The following is a 19894-nucleotide window of genomic DNA, read 5'->3' on the forward strand; positions in this document are numbered from 1 at the left end:
ACAAAAAAAGAAAAAAGAAACTAGGATGTGCCTGACCAGGCGGTGGCGCAATGGAAAGAGTGTTGGCATGGGACGCAGAGGACCCAGGTTCGAAATCCTAAGGTTGCCGGCTTGAGCACAGGTTCACCAGCTTGGTCACGGGCTTGAGTGTGGAATCATAGATATGGCCCCAAGATTGCTGGCTTGAGCCCAGGGTCACTGGCTTGAGCAAGGGATCTCTCGCTCAGCTGGAGCCCACCCCCACCCCCATCAAGGCACATGTGAGAAAGCAATCAATGAACAACTAAGGTGCCGCTACAAAGAATTGATGCTTCTCATCTCTCTTCTTTCCTGTCTGTCTCTCCCTCTCTCTGTCTCTCCCTTTCTCTGTCTCTCTTGCAAAGAAATGAAGGAGGGAAGGAAGGAAGGGAGGGAAGGAGGGAGGGAGGGAGGGAGGGAGGGAGGGAGGGAGGGAGGGAGGGAAGAAAGAAGGAGTTAGAATGTGTTGGTGATCAACTTCTGCAAAAGAGGAAAAATGTTATTTCACTATTTGGATAAAAATATTTTCAACATAATAAATTATCCTCCCCTCCCCAAGAAAAGCACATGACATGTTTGGGGGCTAGCTACAAGGAATGAGGTGAGGTCAGCGGGAGGTCCAGGGTGTCGGGCCCAGGACTGACCAGGCAGGGTGGGCAGAGTAAAAGGACAGGGCGTCAGGCCCAGGACTGACCAGGCAGGGTGGGCAGAGTAAAAGGAGGGTCAGATTTGGAAGGGGTCTTCTACCTACTGCACACTGGGGAAAGTGGGCTCTGTCCTGACAACCTTAGGGAGTGCAGGGGCTGTCTGGACAGAGTGACCTTTTAAAAGTGTCACTAGCCTGACCAGGTGGTAGTGCAGTAGTTAGAGTGTCAGCCTGTGATGCTGAGGACCCAGATTCAAAACACCGAGGTTGCCAGCTTGAGCACAGGGTCACCAGCTTGAGTGTGAGATCATAGATATGACCCCATGGTCACTGGCTTGAGCCCAAAGGTCACTGGCTTGAGCAAGGGGTCACTGGCTCAGCTGGAGCCCCCAGTCAAGGCACATGAGAAAGCAATCAATGAACAACTAAAGGGTAGCAATTATGAGTTGATGCTTCTTGTCTCTCCCTTTCTGTCACTCCCATATGTCTATCTGTCTCTCTCTTGCTTAAAAATTTTTTTTAAATTAAACTGCTCACATGTCCTTATTCTGACAGTGCCATTCCCCAACTTCAGCCCGGTGATATCCTTCTTAATCTTCATAATCTCTGAGAAGTCATCCTCATTCATTCATTCATTCATTCATTTATTCAAATGGATATTTACTGAGGACCTAAGGCACGCTGGCAAAATAGCCACCAGGAACATGGCAATGAATATGACAAAGGCCCTTTGAAACACTCAGGAAGCCTCTTCACCTTCCCCTGGGAGCAGCATGTCACTCCCTTTTTTGGCACTCATAAAATTTTGTTTGTGCTTCTGTTTGAAAACTTTTCACACATTTTGGTTTTCTGGACCGGGAGGAGTGCTATGGGGCACCTCACCCACCCTTCTTCATTTCCTGTAGGATCTGCCCAAGGCCCAGAAACCAGTAATGGTTAAGAAAGTGACCGCCCGTGCAGAACGAGCCGGGTGAAGGAAGGCTCGGAATTCAGTGACTATTTTCTAAGCCTGAAATTAGGGCACTTTGATTGTCAAAGACAAGAGTGTGGTATCTCTAAGGACTTTTGGAACTCGCTTCTGTGGTTCTGGGGCTACGGTCAGTCCGAAGAGTGCCTTGTGAGACGGAGGAGAGGTGCCCAGACAGCCTCGTGGGCGCCCAGCCTGCATGGCGAAGGCTGGAGTTTCAACCCAGCGCAGCCCGTCCCCATGTGGCCGGGTGGATCCTCAGCCACTTTGTGCCCCTTCTCTCACCTCATGACCTGAGCCATCGGGTCCTTTCCCTGTCTCCCGCCTGCCCCCAGCTCAGGCCACATGGCAGTCACACACACAGACACACACACACACAGTTCCCTTCGCCTGTCCTTTTGTAGGTCAGTCTGTCTGCTCCCAGCCACTGCGCCCTGTGACTCAACAACTTCCTCTTTGCAAATTTCCTCTTTGCCCTGGGGAAATACCAACGGCCTCTGGCCCATGTGGCTCCCTTGGGTCCAGCGCCTCTCCGTGACAGCCAGCTGGGTCTGGCCTCTCCTGTCTGTCCCCAGCCCCAGAGCTGCAGGGGAAGCTCCTGGTCTGCCAGCCTGTGCCAGTTTGGCTCACACACCCCGACCCCCATTGGAGAAAAAAAGGAGCTCAAAACAGACAAGCACACGAAATCTGTGACAGCGGGGTGTCACCAAGTCCTGGCTCCCAGGTCCCCGCTCCCTCCGCCACGTGCAGGGGAGGCTGCGCAGAAGGGACACGGGGCTGAACTGAAGAATCACGCTGGGACACACGTGCAGTCTCTTTATCAAGCCCGGCATTCTTTTATTGGGCTGCAGACAGTTAATCCTCTGCTACCTCCACCCATCTGAGCAGAGATGGGGCACAGCGGTTCTCCGCAGTTCCTCGGACAGCGTGCCCTCAACCGCCGCACCCCTTGCGGCCCCCTCCCTCACGCCCTCTGGACTCACCGCTGCCCCCCACAAACCACCAAGTCCGGGCCCCTTGCACACAGACCACACCCGTGAGCGCCCGCACCGGGGCCAGGGCTGCCGAGAACGAGGCCTGCCCAGGCGCTCTCCTCACCTCTGCCTGTGGGAGGAGAGGTGGTGAAACCCTCGGCTGCCTCCATCCTCAGGTGGGGGAGAGTGAGGTGGCTTGTCCCCAGGGCCAGCCTCGAGTCCAGGTGCTGTCACGAGCACATCTGAGAACACAGCTAGTGGTCACTTCTCCAGCCCGGCCGGGCACAGAGCACTGGGGCCTGGAGCCAGAGGAGTTTCCCCGGATGGCCCAGTGACCATCCTGATCGACGGATCCCAATGGACTCTCCAGAGTAATCGGCGACGGGAGTTTGCTGGCCTGTTACCTCCTTCTTCCCAGACTCGGGGGGCCTCGGGGAACCCTCTCTGAGCGATCGTGGAGGTCAAGGAAATCTTGTTATAGAGACTCGCCTCTGGTTTCGAGGACAGAAACATGGAGACAAAGGTGGTGGAGAGAAGTAGGGGTGATAAGGAAGTTTCACGCGGTCTTCAAGCCTTCGGTGGGTGGCCCGGTGGCGGGGCTGGGTCCGACGCAGCTGTCCGGTGCTAGTGTGGGCGCCGGAGTGGAGGCGGGCGGGCCAGGGTCCTGCGGTGGCTGGGGATTCAGAGCGGAGACGTTGGGGGAAATGCTGGCGGATGAGGTTGGAAGTGATGTGAGACTGGGAAGGCGACCAAAGCTAGAGACCACCTGCCTGCAGTCCTCTTCCTCACAAGCACTGAGGGGCCTCCGCGTCTGCGGCCAGCGGCCCGTCACTCTCAGGGGCGTCCCCAGCGCCGTCCTCGCCCTCACCGCCCACCAGAGGCTCCTCCTCGCCCTCACCGCCCACCAGAGGCTCCTCCTCGCCCTGCAGGCTGGCCGAGCAGGTCTTGACCTCCTCCATCGCCAAGGAGCCCTGGCGGGACTTCCGCCGCCCAAAGAAGGTGGTGAGCGTGGGCCTGCGGCCAGGGCCCTCCCGCTCCGGGGTCCCGCAGCCCCTGTCGCCCCCAGACGCCCCCGTGGCTGTTATGGCCGCCTCCTCGTCCGACACCCTGGCCGGCCCGGCCCAAGCGTCCACCACCCCGTTGCGCTTTCCGCCTCCGCTCAGGGTCAGGGCCCCGGTCCTCCGCTTCTGCCGCTGGCGCCACAGCAGGAGCAGCGCCAGGAGGACAATGACCACCAGCAGGGCCACCAGCACAGCCACCAGCAGGGTCTGTTTTGTCCTCTTCTCTGAATTTGCGCTGTCGTTTGTGGAGGTCTCCCGGGGAGTCACGATGGATATTTTCATCCCAGCGCTGGGGGAGCCACTGGTCTCCATGGGCGTCTCCAGAGAGCCAGTTGGCACGATGACAAGGCGTCCACTTGTGTCCCTGGAGGTCTCCGGAGAGTTAGTGGGTAGGGTGGTAGAGGATCTTCTGGTCCCATCAGCGGTCTCTGGAGAGCTAGTTGCCATGGCCACAGGAAGTCCACTGGTCCCACTGGCGGCCTCCAAAGAGCTAGTTGCTACGTGAACAGAGGGTTCACTAGTCTCATCAGAGGTCTCCGGAGAGCTAGTTGTCACGATGATGGGAGGCACACTGGCCCCACTGAAGGGTTCCAGAGAGCTGGTGGCCGTGGTTCCACCAGTCGTGGCATTAAGTCCCAGAGCATTCTCCGCTGGGACAGGAGGGGTGACGGTTGCACTGGAGAGTTCCTGGAACACCGGTGACTTCCTGGTGGAAACTTCGTGGGCGATTGTTGTCCCGTTGGTGGAAGCCTCGGGAGAGAACCCCTCACTGGTTGTCGGAGGAGCTGAGGAAGGTGGAGGGGTCTGTTGCAAGATGCTGTCATGTTTCTCAGAGCCCCTTATTATAGTATGATTGGAGGTCACTGAGTTCACTGTTGGGGTCTCAGAGACATCTGGGACCACAGGAAAAGAGAACGTTCCGGGTGCCGATGTCTTCGGAGGCCATGAGGTCAACGCATCTTGGGCCAAGACGCCCCCAAAGAAGAGGAGAAGCAAGGCCATTTCCATGGCAACAGGCACTGGCAGGAGGTGGGACCTGAGGGTGGGAGGTGGAGAAAGGGAACACGTCAAGAGGAGGTGCTGGGACCCAGCCAGGCCCTTCCCTCCTGCTCACTTCCCTGCCAACCGCCAGACCTGACCTGTGGCTTACTGACTCCCGCCTTTCCTTTAGTGTTATCAGAAGTAACACGGTGGCAGATGCTGGCAGTTCCCCATTAACTCTATCCCACAGGCCTCTCAAGGCCTGGGCAGCGTGCAGTCCAGCAACGGCCAGCCCCACTGGCCTTCCCTGACCCTGTGCAGCCTCAGTGGCTCCTGGTCCTCTTTTCCCATCATCTGTTCAGGTCTTCTCAAGCCACAGGCACGTTCCTAGGTCCGCGGAGACCCTGCCCCACCAAGTCACACCTCCTTACCAGCTCACTTGACAAGGGCACAGGGCTGGGGCCAAGCTGCTCCAACTCCTCCTGAGGCTGGGGCAGGACTGGGCGGACAGGGCCCCAAGGGGAAAGGAAGTGGCCCTGGCTCCACCCACCCCACCCCAGCATCCTGCCCCACCCACCCCGTTCACACCGCTGCCATGTGATGAGAGCGGCATTGCTCACCCTTTCTGGGGTCCTAGCTGGTGGGGGGCTCGGGAGTCTGGAACGGGGATTCCTGGGTCTCGGCTGGGAGCTGGGATGGCGGGCGGTGAAGTCAGGACGAGGAAGAGGGTCGGACCCCAGAGATGGGAGCGAGAAGAGAACTAAAGGGTGCAGGGGAGGAAATGGGAGGGGAGGGTGGTTTCCTTTGTGTTTGTGGTCCCCAACCTGCTAGGCCAGAAGGGTGGCACTGGCCTGAGAGCTCCCGGGAAGCACTGGGGCAAAACGAAGCCCCTGACTTTGAGAGCTGCATGGATCCCTGCTGAGCTCTTGACAACTACTCAAGAACCTGGTGGGGGTCGCCACAGTGACCCCAGTTCTGAGCACTGCATATGTTATGATCTTATTTTTGTAGAAGCTAATTAAGATGTGGGAATCTCTATGGAAAACTGTCTGGAAAAGTATTTACTGAGGTATTAACCAAGTTTCTTAGGATAGGTATGAGTAGGGGGTTCTTTATTTTCTTCTTTGATTGGCTGCTGGTTTCTGACTTTCCCCTAACTTGTAAGCTTTTACTTATGCTATGCTTATGGTTTTGTTGTTTGCCTTTTTTTAAAAAAAATCAATACTGATTTTTTGCCTGACCTGTGGTGGCGCAGTGGATAAAGTGTCAACTTGGAATGCTGCAGTCACCGGTTCAGAACCCTGGGCTTGCCTGGCCAAGGCACACACGAGAAGCAACTATGAGTTGATGCTTCCCGCTCCCCCCATCTCAACCTTTCTCTCTCTCACTCCTCTTTCTAAAATCAATAAATAATTTTTTTTAAACTGATTTCACCTGACCAGGCAGTGGCACAGTGGGTAGAGAGTCAGACTGTGACACAGAAGACTCAGGTTCAAAACCCCGAGGTTGCCGACTTGAGCGTAGGGTCACCAGCTTGAGCGTGGGGTCACTGGCTTGAGCGTGGGGTCACTGGCTTAAGTGTGGGGTCAGAGACATGAGCCCAAGGTTGCTGGCTTGAGTCCAAGGTTGCTGGATTGAGCAAGGAGTCACTGGCTCACCTGGAGTCTACCCCACCCCTCCCCGGTCAAGGCACATATGAGAAAGCAATCAATGAACTAAGGTGTGCAACAAAGAATTGATGCTTCTCATTTCTCTCCCTTCCTGTCTGTCTGTCTGTCCCTATCTTTCCCTCTCTCTTTCTCTGTCACAAAAAAACAAAACAAAACATGTACGTACAAATAACAGATGACCGAAACCGGCCAATGTCAGGCGCTGGGACCCTACTGCACTGACAAACTGACAAGTGAATCTGACACAAAAACATGAGTCTCCTGGGTTAGCGACAGGAATTCATTAGTCACCACACAGCGAGCAGCAGGGGCATGACGTTTTCATCGGTTCCCCTTGCCCTCAAGTCCCACGGGGGTGACACAGGGGCTTGCCCCACAGCTGACGAAGTTCCTTCTTTTCAAGCCGCTGGTAAGGAAGTCTGCTGTTTGTCTTGAAAAGAGACATTACTTCATCCCTTAGAGTCACTCACTGCAAACAAACCTTGGAAGTGGCCTGGGTATAGAGTGGCTGAGACCTGGCATTCTTGACCTACCAGCGGAGTGCGTAGGAACGCTCAGGGCCACCGTGCATTGCGTCTCCAGCAGCAGGAGCCATACAACGAAAAGGCTCCATCCCACGGCCAGCGGATAAACATCCGGAACAATGTCTGTGTTTACACATGCATGTATTTCATCATATTAGATTTTATTACACATACTGTTCTGCACTTTTCCTTTCTTACTGAACTAATGAAAGAAGGAGAGAGGAGGAGGAAGGAAGGAAGGAAGGAAGGAAGGGAAGGGAAGGGAAGGGAAGGAAGGAAGGAAGGAAGGAAGGAAGGAAGGAAGGAAGGAAGGAAGGATGAAAGGAAGGAAGGAAGGAAGGAAGGAAGGAAGGAAGGAAGGAAGGAGGGAAGGAAGGAAACCATTCTATTGTCAGACATTTAAAATTGTTTCAACATTTTTCTATTGTAAACAGTAAAGTAGGAACAATTGGCTGCAAAGTAACAGGAAGTTAAAACAATTTAAGTCACGCCTGACCAGGCGGTGGTTCAGGGGACTGAACATCACCTGGCACACTAAGGACCCAAACTCGAAGTCCCCAAGTCACTGGCTTGAGCACGGTCTCATCTGGCTCGAGCTCAGGCTCAACAGCTTGAGCACAAGGTCACTGACTTGAATGTGGGATCACAGATATGATCCCATGGTTGCTGGCTTGAGCCCAAGGTCGCTGGCTTGAGCAAGGGGTCACTGGCTCAGCTGGAGCCCCTAATCAAGGCACGTATGAGAAGTAATCAATGAACAACCAAAGTGCTGCAACTATGAGTTGATGCTTCTCATCTCTCTCCCTTCCTGTCTGTCTCTGACTCTCTCTGTCTCTCTACCTCACTAAAAAAATAATAATAATTCTAAAAATATCAACAGAATTTTTTGTAAGACTGCACAAAGGCTCCCAATTTTCTAATCTTTTTATTTTTAAATTAAATTTAGGGAGGAGAGAGAAGTGGGGGGGGGCAGGAAGCATCAACTCATAGTAGTTGCTTCTTATATGTGCCTTGACGGGGCTTCAAACCAGCCACCTCAGCATTCCAGGCTGACGTTTTATCTACTGCACCACCACTGGTCATGTCTAATTTTTCAATCTTAAAAAAAAATTGGCCCTAGCCGGTGTCTCAGTGGATAGAGCGTTACCCCAGCATATGAGCATCCTGCATTCAATTCCCAGTCAGGGCACACAAGAGAGGTGACCACCTGCTTCTCCACCTCCTTTATTTTATTTATTTATTTATTTTGTATTTTTCTGAAGTTGGAAACGGGGAGGCAGTCAGACAGACTCCCGCATGCGCCCGACCGGGATCCACCCGGCATGCCCACCAGGGGGTGATGCTCTGCCCATCTGGAGCGTCGCTCTGTTGCATCCAGAGCCATTCTAGCACCTGAGGCAGAGGCCACAGAGCCATCCTCAGCGCCCGGGCCAACTTTGCTCCAGTGGAGCCTTGGCTGCAGGAGGGGAAGAGAGAGACAGAGAGGAAGGAGAGGGGGAGGGATGGAGAAGCAGATGGGCGCTTCTCCTGTGTGCCCTGGCCAGGAATCGAATCCGGGACTCCTGCACGCCAGGCCAACACTCTACCACTGAGCCAACCGGCCAGGGCTCTCCACCCCTTTTTATCGCTCCCCCCCTCCTGCAGCCAGTGGCTCAATTGGTTCAAACATGGCCCCAGGCGCTGAGGATAGCTGAGTTAGAGTGCATCAGTCTCAGGCACCAGAAATAGCTTAGTACTCGAGTGTCAGCCTAAGATGGGGTTGCTGGGTGGATCCCAGTAGGGGCACATATAGGAGTCTGCACTATCTCCACTCCTCTCACCTAAAAAAAAAGATTCACTGACTCCATGACTGGATAGCTCAGCTGGTTAGAGCATCGACTTGAAGCACAGAGGTTGCCGGTTTGATCCCTGGTCAGGGCACATACAGGAACAGATCAATCTTCTCTCTCTCTCTTTCTCTCTCTCTCTCTCTCACCTCCCTTTCAGTCTCTCTAAAATCAATAAATATAAAATTTTAAAAATCTCTGAAGCAAAATTCATGTTTGACAAAATTTTCATTCCAATCAAATTTCCACTGACAAAGCTGTATGTTCCTCAGGCACAATGCAGCACCTCAGTTCTAGGGCAACGCGGGGTGATGCAGATGTATCCAGGGTCTGCACTGAAGCACTCAGTACACAGGGTCTGACCAGCCCAGACTACGGACCTGCTGGGGGAGAGAGAGATGATGAGAATATGAACAAGAGGTGTTGCCTTAAAACATTACCAAAGAGCAAGACTTTGGAAACACTCGCCTGACCAGGCAGTGGCCCAGTGGATAGAGCGTCGGACTGGGATGCGGAGGACCCAGATTTGAGACCCCGAGGTCGCCAGCTTGAGCGCAGGCTCATCTGATTTGAGCAAGGCTTACCAGCTTGGACCCAAGGTCGCTGGCTCGAGCAAGGGGTTACTCGGTCTGCTGTAGCCCCACGGTCAAGGCACATATGAGAAAGCAATCAATGAACAACTAAGGTGTCACAACGAAAAACTGATGATTGATGCTTCTCATCTCTTTCCGATCCTTTCTGTCTGTCCCTACCTATCCCTCTCTCTGACTCTGTCTCTGTAAAAAAAATAATAAAAAAACAACTTTGGAAATACTCTTGGAAATTATGGTAGCTGCAGTTTTCCAGGTACCAAACCAAAGGTTCTGTATGCCTGAGTCCAGCTATTCCTCACAGCTCATCACACAGGTGCGGAAACTGAGGTAAGAGGTTAGGTTGCCGGCCTTAGGCAGGTGGAACGGGCCAGGCTCAGTGCCAAACACTTCGCATTCACAGAGCATGTATTCTTTACAACAACCCTGTGAGGTGCATATTATTACTCTAATTTGCCGGTGAAGAAACTGAGAAACCAAACAGTTAAGAAATGTGTTGAGGTTCAGACAACTAACAAGCGCTAGAGATGAACTTCAAAATGAGGTTGGTCTAAGGGCCCAAGGCCAAGCGTAAAGGATCTCTGGGAGAGTACCACAGTCTGACACTTAATTACTATGCTGTGTTTAGAGACACGCTTGTGTATAAATAATTCAAACAATAAAATACTTGCTAAAATGGAGGTTAGATTCAGCCTGAGGGAGTGTCCAGGAAGACTTCAGGGAACTAATGTCTAAAAAAGCTAACATGAATAGAGATTCTGTTCTATTATACTTTACATCCAATCTATCTACAAGTTCTGTTCTCGGCCTCAAAATAGGGCCAGCACCTGACACCAGATCTTGGCTTCTGAGTACCATTCTCCTGGAAAAGGAACCAGAGCTCCTTGGAAAATGGCTGATTGCAAGGCTGCGACAGGGAAAGTACAGATGACCCTGGGCCATCTCGTCGCATTAGAAAGTAAGGAAGCACTCAGACAATGATGGTAACGTGTCAGGTGACAAGGAGCCAGCCTGAAGGAGGTCCCCCTGGCCAAAACAAGGACGCGGCGCACCAAAATGAATAATATGAATAATTAATACACTGAATGAAGAAAGATCCCATGAGTTCATACTAACTTTGAAAATATTGGAGTCACAGAATGAAGGAGGGTGGGGTTGGGAGGAGGAAGGAGAGCAGAGGAAAGCCAACTAATAATTAAAAAAGGGATGTAGAGTTTAAAATGACCAATTTACAGCCACCATAATGATCATTGCTTCAGGTAGGATGGATGTTAAAACCATAAAAAAATTTTAAAAAAGAAGAATAAAATAAGAAACAACAAAAAAGGAAAAAGAAAAAAAACCATTGGATGAAATTGGGGCGGCAAGGGGAGTTGCATATAGGATAGTTTAGTCTGAAAGTATCTCCTCACAAGATGTGTGTTCATTACCAAGGGAAAGTATGCAACATCAAGGTGGAGAAATCTTAACCAAGTGAGCAAGTTAACATCACCAGTAATGGACAAACCAACATGAGGTGGCTCCAGATAGGAGGTCCTGAGAAGGACACAGCATCACTTCTGTGGTAGTCCTAGCAAAAAATGCGTAACCTAAATCTAATGGTTAAGAAATACCAAGCCAGCCTGACCAGGCACTGGTACAGTGGATGGAGCATTGGCCCGGGACGCTGAGGACACAAGGTCGCCGGCTCGAACATGGGCTCGAACATGGGCTCATCTGGCTTGAGCGTGGGCTCACCAGCTTGAACATGGGGTCACCGGTTTGAGCTGGCTTGGGATCATAGACATGACCCCCATGGTCACTGGTTTGATCCCAAAAGTCACTAGCTTGCAGCCCAAGGTTACTGAGCTTGCTGACTTGAGCCCAAGGTCACTGGCTTGGCTGGAGCCCCCTGAGAAAGGCACATATGAGAAAACAATCAATGAACAACTAAAGTGCCACTACTATGAGGTGATGCTTCTCATTTCTCTCCCTTCCTGTCTGTCTGCCCCTGACTGTCTCTTTCTCTCTTTTGCTAATAAATACATACATACATACATACATACATACATACATACATAATAAATAAATGAAATTCTAGGGATAAATTTTACAAGGAAGGTGAAAAACTTATACTCTAAAAACTACAAGATATTGATAAAAGAAATTGAATACCCCGAGGTCGCCATCTTGAGCGTGGGCTCATCTGGCTTGAGCAAAAGCTCACCAGCTTGGACCCAGGGTTGCTGGCTCCAGCAAGGGGTTACTCAGTCTGCTGAAGGCCCGTGGTCAAGGCACATATGAGAAAGCAATCGATGAACAACTAAGAAGTCGCAACGCGCAACGAAAAACTAAGGATTGATGCTTCTCATCTCTCTCTGTCTCTATCCCTCTCTCTGACTCTCTCTCTCTCTGTCTCTCTTAAAAAAAAAAAAAGAAAAGAAATTGAATATGACACAAATAAATGGGAAGATATTCTGTGCTCACAGATTGGAAAAATTTAAATTGTTAAAATGTCCATACTATCCAGTGCAATCTACAGCTTCAATGAAAATAAATTCAATGGAATTTTTCACAGAAATAGAACAAGCAATCCTAAAATTAAATGGAAACATAAAAGACCCCAAATAGCCAAAACAATCTTCAGAAAAAATAAAGATAAAGGTATCATGGCTCCTAATTTCCAACTATATTACAAAACTGTAGTCATCAAAACAGTATAGTGCAGGCATAAAAAACAGACACATAGGCCAAGGAACAGATTAGACAGTCTAGATGTAAACCCACACATATACAGCCAATTAACTTACAACAAAGAATTCAGAATATACAAATGGAGAAAGATAGTCTCTTTAATAAATGCTGTTGAGAAAATTGGAGAGCAACGTGAAAAAGAATAAAAAGGGACCCCTATCATACACTGCACAAAAATCACTCAAAATAGATTAAATACTTGAATATAAGACCAGAATTCATAAAAATTTTAGAAGAAAACATAGAGGGTAAGTTCCTTGACATCAGTGTTGGTGAAGCTTTTCGTATTTGACACCAAAAGTAAAGGTAACAGAAGCAAAAAATAAACAAGCAGGACTACATCAAACTAAAACTTCTGCAGGGCAAAAGACACTGTGGGAGATGTAAGTTCGAGGCTTAGCAAAAGCCTAAGTTCTCCTGGCTACCATCTCCATATTGGCTATAAAGCTGAGTATTTGCACTCATCCCATCCCCCCACTTCACTTGCTTGCTTAAGTTGCTAGAAGCAATTTGCATGTCCTTCCTCTCACTCTTCGTTCGGATGTTGGTTGATTTCACTTATGCATGGTGGGGGGATTCCTGTTTATGCCTTAAATGGATTCCTGTTTTTGCCTCAGATGTGTGACTTTGTATCACGACTTCCTTATTTGCATATAGCTATAGAATAAAGCAAACCAGGGGCTGTTTTGCTCTGTTCTTGCCAACAGCTTGCAGATGCCTCCGAATCCCACCCAATTTTTTTAAGTCTACTTTCTTCATTCCGTATCATTCTCACTCAGGACCTGGAGTTACTAGCTGTGCTGGTTCACAGCAGGACACCATCAACCAAATGGAAAAGCAACTTAAAAAATATGAGAAAATATTCTTTTCAAAAATTTTTTATTTATTATTATTTTTTTTACAGGGACAGAGAGAGAGTCAGAGAGAGGGATAGATAGGGACAGACAGACAGGAACGGAGAGAGATGAGAAGCATCAATCATCAGTTTTTCATTGGGACTCCTTAGTTGTTCATCGATTGCTTTCTCATATGTGCCTTGACCGCGGGCCTTCAGCAGATGAAGTAACCCCTTGCTTGACCTGGGTAACCCCTGGGTCCAAGCTGGTGAGCTTTTTTTGGCTCAAGCCAGATGAGCCCGCGCTCAAGCTGGCAACCTCGGGGTCTCGAACCTGGGTCCTTCCGCATCCCAGTCCGACGCTTTATTCACTGCGCCACCACCTCGTCAGGCGAGAAAATATTCTTAAATCATGTATCTGATAAAGGGTTAATATCCAAAACAGGTAAATAACTCATACAACTCAATAACAAAGAAACAAAGAACTGAATTCAAAATGGGCAAGGATGCCCTGGCCAGATAGCTCAGTGGGTTAGAGCATTGTCCCAATAAGCCAAGGTTATAAGTTCGATCCCTGGTCAGGGCATGTACAAGATTCAACTAATAAATGCATAAATAAGTGGAACAACAAATCGATGTCTCTCTTTCTCTTATCTCTATCGCTCTCTCTCCCTTCTCTCATAAACAAATAAAAGCAGAGGATCTGAATAGGTGTTTTTCTCAAAGAAGACATACAGATGGCCAACAGATACGTGAAAAAAGTGCTCGACATCAATAATCATCAGGGAAATGCAAATCAAAACCATCATGAAATATCACCTCACATCTATTAGAATGGTTATTATTAAAAAGAAAAGAAATAGCCTGGCCTGTGGTGGCGCAGTGGATAGGTAGGGTGCCAACCTGGAACGCCGAGGTCCCCGGTTCGAAACCCTGAGGTTGCCCGGTCAAGGCACATACGGCAAGCAAGCAGTGAGCAACTAAAGGGAAGCAACTACTTCTTATTCCTCCTCTCTTCTCTCTCTGTAAAATCAATAAATAAAATCTTTTTAAAAAGGACAAGAAATAACAAATGTTGGTGAGGATGTGATGAAAAAGAAACCCTTGTGCATGATTGGTGGGAATGGAAATAGGAGCAGCCATTATGAAAAACATGGAGGTTCCTCAAAAATTTAAAAATATATACATAATCACCATATGATTCAGGAAGTCCGCTTCTGGGTATTTATGTAAAGGAAATGAAAACACTAATTCAAAAACACCCATGTTTATTGCGACATTATTTACAATAGTCAAGATATGGAAGCAATCCAGATATCCATCAACCGATCGATGAGTGGGGAAAATACAGTGTGCCCTGGCCGGACAGCTCGGCTGGTCAGAGCTCCGTCCCACAGCGCAGAGGTCGCTGGATCGGTCTCCAGTCAGGGCCCACGCAGGAACAGACTGACCTTCCTGTCTCTCTTGCTCTCTTTCTTCCTTCCTTTCTCTCTAAAATCAGTAAATAATTTTTTTTAAAAGTCTAGCTGGCCTGACCAGGCGGTGGCGCAGTGGATAGAGCGTTGGACTGGGATGTGGAAGGACCCAGGTTAGAGACCCTGAGGTCGTCAGCTTGAGTGTGGGCTCATCTGGCTTGAGCAAAGCTCACCAGCTTGGACCCAGGGTCGCTGGCTCTAGCAAGGGGTTACTCGGTCTGCTGAAGGCCCGCAGTCAAGGCACATATGAGAAAGCAATCAATGAACAACTAAGAAGTCGCAACACGCAACAAAAAACTAATGATTGATGCTTCTCATCTGTCTCCATTCCTGTCTGTCTGTCCCTGTCTATCCCTCTGACTCTCTCTCTGTCTCTGTAAAAAAAAAAAAAAAAAAAAAAAAAAGTCAAGCTGAAGAGAGGGCTAATGGAGAAACCAACTTCACATCTGACTGAGCTTCCTGGGGCTGACCCTGGAAGGAAGAATTTGCATGATGAGTTCTCAAAAAAGGAATCAGTGTTTTCTTGGCACTCACTTCTAAAATTGATTTTCATGCAGAACATACTTCCCACCAGTTCCCACCAGTTGATGTCGTGGATGTAATGGCCAATGGACAATGCGTCCGTCATGAGTAAAGGCCTGGGCCGCGGAGTCATCACGTTAGCCTGAAGGCAACACGACCAGTCTTTCTTTTTTTTTTTTTAGAGAGAGAGAGACAGACAGACAGAAAGGAAGGGAGAGATGAGAAGCATCAGTTCTTCTTTGTAGCACCTTAGTTGTTCATTGATTGCTTTCTTATATGTGCCTTGACCAGGGGGCTCCAGCTAAGCCAGTGACCCCTTGCTCAAGCCAGCAACCTTGGGCTTCAAGCCAGTGACCTTGGGTTTCAAGCCAGCGACCTTGGGATCATGTCTATGATCCCACGCTCAAGCCTGCAACCCCAAGCTCAAGCTGGTGAGCCTGCACTCAAGCCGGAGGAGCCTGCCCTCAAGTCAGCAACCTCGGGGTTTTGAACCTGGGACCTCAGCGCCCCAGGCTGACGCTCTATCCACTACGCCACCACCCGGTCAGGCTACACCACCAGTCTTTAACTATGTGCACTTGGACACATTTCTGAGTCCTAGTTGTCCTGACCTTTAGAATGACAAGAACAGATTTACCTCACAATGTTTGTTAATGTGTTCATTTATTCCACAAATGTTGTTGAATACATGTGTGAAGCATATGCTATAGTAATGAACCAAATAAAGTGCCAGCCATCTGTCCTCCTGGAGGTGACCTTCTCCCAAAATGAGACAGAGACTCTGCACAAATATATAATGTTAGGTATCACGGAAGAACATAAAGCAGAAAGGGCCTGACCTGTGGTGGCGCAGTGGAATGCTGAGGTCGCCGGTTCAAAACCCTGGGCTTGCCCGGTCAAGGCACATATGGGAGTTGAAGCTTCCTGCTCCTCCTCCCCTTCTCTCTCTCTCTCTCTCTCTCTCTCTCTCTCTTTCCCCTCTAAAATGAATAAATAAATAAATAAAAATGGATGTCTTTAAGAAATTACAATTAAGCCCTGGCCGGTTGGCTCAGCGGTAGAGCGTCGGCCTAGCGTGCGGAGGACCCGGGTTCGATTCCCGGCCAGGGCACACAGGAGAAGCGCCCATTTGCTTCTCCACCCCTCCGCAGCGCTTTCCTCTCTGTCTCTCTCTTCCCCTCCCGCAGCCAAGGCTCCATTGGAGCAAAGATGGCCCGGGCGCTGGGGATGGCTCTGTGGCCTCTGCCTCAGGTGCTAGAGTGGCTCTGGTCGCAATATGGCGACGCCCAGGATGGGCAGAGCGTCGCCCCCTGGTGGGCAGAGCATCGCCCCCTGGTGGGCGTGCCGGGTGGATCCCGGTCGGGCGCATGCGGGAGTCTGTCCGACTGTCTCTCCCCGTTTCCAGCTTCAGAAAAATGAAAAAGAAAAAAAAAAAAAAAAAAAAGAAATTACAATTAAAAAAAAAAAAAAGGCAGAAAGGAGGGCCGAGGAACCTTCATTCCTACAGGCAGGTGGTGTGTGAGCAGAAACGTGGGGAGTGCCGGAGCCGACAGTGCAGTCCCGGGCAAGGGCTCTCCACAGGACGAGGCAGTCAGAGGCCGGAAGGTCGGTTACGCTTGGCGCGTTATGGAGACCCCCCCAGGCGGCTGGTGAGGCTGGAGCAGGACACACAACAGAGAGAGGGTGGGAAAGGGGGTCGGAGGGGAAACAGTGCCAGATCCGCTGAGGATCTTGAGGACTTTTGCTCCAAGTCAGTGGAGAGCTGTTGGAGAGCACTGCCTTTGAAAAGTCCCCTTCTGGGTGCTACAGGGAAGCTGGGGAGGTGGGGAGGAGGGTGGGAGCAGAGACCGGGGAGAAGGCTTCTGCCCCGGGCCCCATGAGAGACGCCCAGGTCCGAGTCGGGATGATCGGCGAGGTGGAGAGAAGAGCCCGGCTGCCGAATATCTTCTGAGGTAGAACCAACAGGGTTTGTTAACATTTGGGGTACGGGGGTGTGAGAGAGAAAGGAGTTTGAGGACAACACCCCGGACTGGGCCTGACCAACTGTAAGAACTGAATTGTCGTTTTCTGATACGGGAAGGCTGGGGTGGGGCAGGTTTGGAGGGGAAGATAAAGAGTCCATCTGGGGACATGCTCAATTTTAGATGCCTATTGGATACCCAAGTGAAGACTTCAAGATATACATTTGGGGGACATCAGCACCTGGATGGTGTTTAAAGCCCGGAGTCCGGATGAGTTCACCTCCAGAGTGAGTGTTGATTAAGAGGAGAGGGCCAGCACTGACATGGGTACCACTCCAATTACAGAGAGAGCCATGGCGGGTCGGAGACTTCAAGTGACCTGCCTATGGTCACCCAGCTGGCGAGGGGTAGACTCAGGACTCAAAGCCAGGCGCTGGTACAGATCTTGGAGTACTCCCTTACAGGGGTCTGTGTAGGCTTCGATCGATCTAATCCAGTGGTCAGCAAACGCGGCTTGCGAGCCACATGCAGCTCTTTGGCCCCTTGAGTGCGGCTCTCCCACAGAATACCACGTGCAGGCGCTACCTCGATAAGGAATGTACCTACCTATATAGTTTAAGTTTAAAAAATTTGGCTCTCAAAAGAAATTTCAGCCTGACCTGGTGGTGGTGCAGTGGATAGAGCGTCGGACTGGGATGCGGAAGGACCCAGGTTCGAGACCTCGAGGTCGCCAGCTTGAGTGCGGGCTCATCTGGTTTGAGCGAGGCTCACCAGCTTGAACCCAGGGTCGCTGGCTCCAGCAAGGGGTTGCTTGGTCTGCTGAAGGCCCGTGGTCAAGGCACATGTGAGAAAGCAATCAATGAGCAACTAAGGTGTTGCAACACACAATGAAAAACTAATCATCTCTCTCCGTTCCTGTCTGTCTGTCCCTGTCTATCCCTCTCTCTGACTCACTCTCTGTCTCTGTAAAAATTAAATAAATAAATAAATAAATAGAAATTTCAATCATTGTACTGTCGATATTTGGCTCTGTTGACTAATGAGTTGGCCGACCACTGATCTAATCAGACCCAGGGCTATCAATTTAGAATATTTAGAGACTTCAACGAGTGCAGATACAGAAATTTCAATCATCACAGGAGGTTCTGCTCCGGAACCGTCTGAGCTGGCTCCTGTTTCCGGCCGGCACTGACTGGTAAATGCCCCTGCATCCGGCAGAACCAAGGAACTTCTCATCTGCTTTACATATTCGGGAATCCAGTGTCAGCTGTTATTGATTCTCAACTGTTCTAACAGACATTGAGACACAGTGTTCAGGAAACGGCCTGGGAGCACAGTACCTGGCCGGCCTGAGTCTGCGAGCCGCCCCTGCTGGCTTTTGGAGGTCCGAGGAAAGGGAGCCCAGAGCTTGCAGGAGCATGGCGCAGATTTTGGCCACTGGGGAGATTGCGCACCAAGACAACCCTGTGTGCGGACTCTTACCCCGGCTCTGAGCTGCACCGCTCCACAGAGCTTTCTGAGTAGGGGCCAGGGGGCAGCACTGGGGAGCCTGGTCTTCGGAAGCTGGGCTGGGGAGTGGGGCCAGGCTGAGTGCTGCTCAGTCCCTCTTCAGTGACCTCAGCCAGAAGCTGATGAACTTGGGCTAACCCCAGTGCTATCTCGGCAACCACACCATGGAGGCCCTGACCTCCGTGGTGCTGCTCCTCTTCTTGCTCAGATGCTCCCTGTGGGGGGACTGCTGCTGGTGGGCCTCGGCTGCCTGCTGTGCCACCTGAGTCAGCAGTGACCTCTTCTGGTGGGGGCACGTCTAGGGGGAGAGGGTCCTGTGGTCCCTTGAGGGTGTGCTCAGAAAACGTTTCCACATTGTGTTAAGCGTGATGCAGAGGGAGTCCAGTCTGGCATTCCCAAAGTATCGGGTGGATACCCTCATTCCCTTCAGATGTTTTTAAGAAGTCTCAGGCCTACGTTAAACACAAAGTCAAAGTAAAAAAGTGATTCCCTTTCCATTCTCTTCCAATCCTTTTATGCTCAGAAGACAGCCTCAGCTTGGTGACAATATGTTCTCACGCTGACTTCCCCTGTTACTAGGGAACAGGCCTTGCTTGGGGCATGTGGAGAAAGTTTCCAGACTTTTATAGCCCTGTTTCATTTTAACAGTATGTTTTTACCAGCTACCTTTTATTTTTAACAGGTGGTACTGGAATTCTATTTATTGTAGTGGTATTTTCAATAAACACATTTAGCTGGTTGGCTCAGTGGTAGAGCGTCGGCCTGGCGTGAGGAAGTCCCTGGTTTGATTCCCGGCCAGGGCACACAGGAGAGGCACCCATCTGCTTCTCCACCCCTCCCCTTCTCCTTCCTCTCTGTCTCTCTCTTCCCCTCCCGCAGCCAAAGCTCCACTGGAGCAAAACATGGCCTGGGCGCTGGGGATGGCTCCTTGGCCTCTGCCCCAGGTGCTAGACTGGCTCTGGTCACAACAGAGCGACGCCCCAGATGGGCAGAGCATCGCCCCCTGGTGGGCGTGCTGGGTGGATCCCGGTCGGGCGCATGCGGGAGTCTGTCTGACTGCCTCCCCGTTTCCAGCTTTAGAAAAGTAAAAAAAAAAACCCAAACAAAAAAACCCCACATTTAAGTAAAAATGTTTAACCCTCAAACACTGCGGATGGAAACATGTAATGGTTCAGCCACTTTGTGAAAGTTTGGCAGTTCCTCAAAATACTAAACGTTTTTAACCATATGGGCATAACCATATGACCCAAAAATTCCACTTCTAGCTATATAACCAGAAGAATTGGAAACATAAAAACTTATACACATGCAAAAACTTGTTCACAAAGCACTATTTATAATTGCCCCAAAGCAGAAACAACCTACATGTCCACCAACTGATAAATGGATAAACGAAATGTAGTATATCTTTTGGTATAACATTCAGCTTTAAAAAGAAATGAAGTGGGCCTGGCCTGTGGTGGCGCAGTGGATAAAGCATCGACCTGGAACGCTGAGATTGCCGGTTCGAAACCCTGGGCTTACCTGGTTAAGGCACATATGGGAGTTGATGCTTCCTGCTCCTCCCCCTGCCCTTCCCTTTCCCCCGTTCTGCCTCTCTAA

The 19894-nt window shown here is 50.3% G+C and overlaps 1 protein-coding gene across 1 annotated transcript; it reads right to left on the reverse strand.

Annotated features, from left to right (window-relative positions):
• Window positions 1–3261: 3261 nt before the first annotated feature.
• Window positions 3262–5150, reverse strand: SPN (sialophorin). The gene is made up of 2 exons (XM_066383261.1): window positions 5079–5150; window positions 3262–4702 (listed from the first exon to the last, which is right to left on the reverse strand). The coding sequence occupies exon 2, from the start codon at window positions 4672–4674 to the stop codon at window positions 3391–3393; it is 1284 nt and encodes a 427-aa protein (XP_066239358.1). The 5' UTR covers window positions 4675–4702; window positions 5079–5150; the 3' UTR covers window positions 3262–3390.
• Window positions 5151–19894: the final 14744 nt, after the last annotated feature.

The sequence above is a fragment of the Saccopteryx leptura genome, chromosome 4, assembly GCF_036850995.1.
Source record: "Saccopteryx leptura isolate mSacLep1 chromosome 4, mSacLep1_pri_phased_curated, whole genome shotgun sequence".
In the NCBI taxonomy this organism is placed as follows: Eukaryota; Metazoa; Chordata; class Mammalia; order Chiroptera; family Emballonuridae; genus Saccopteryx; species Saccopteryx leptura.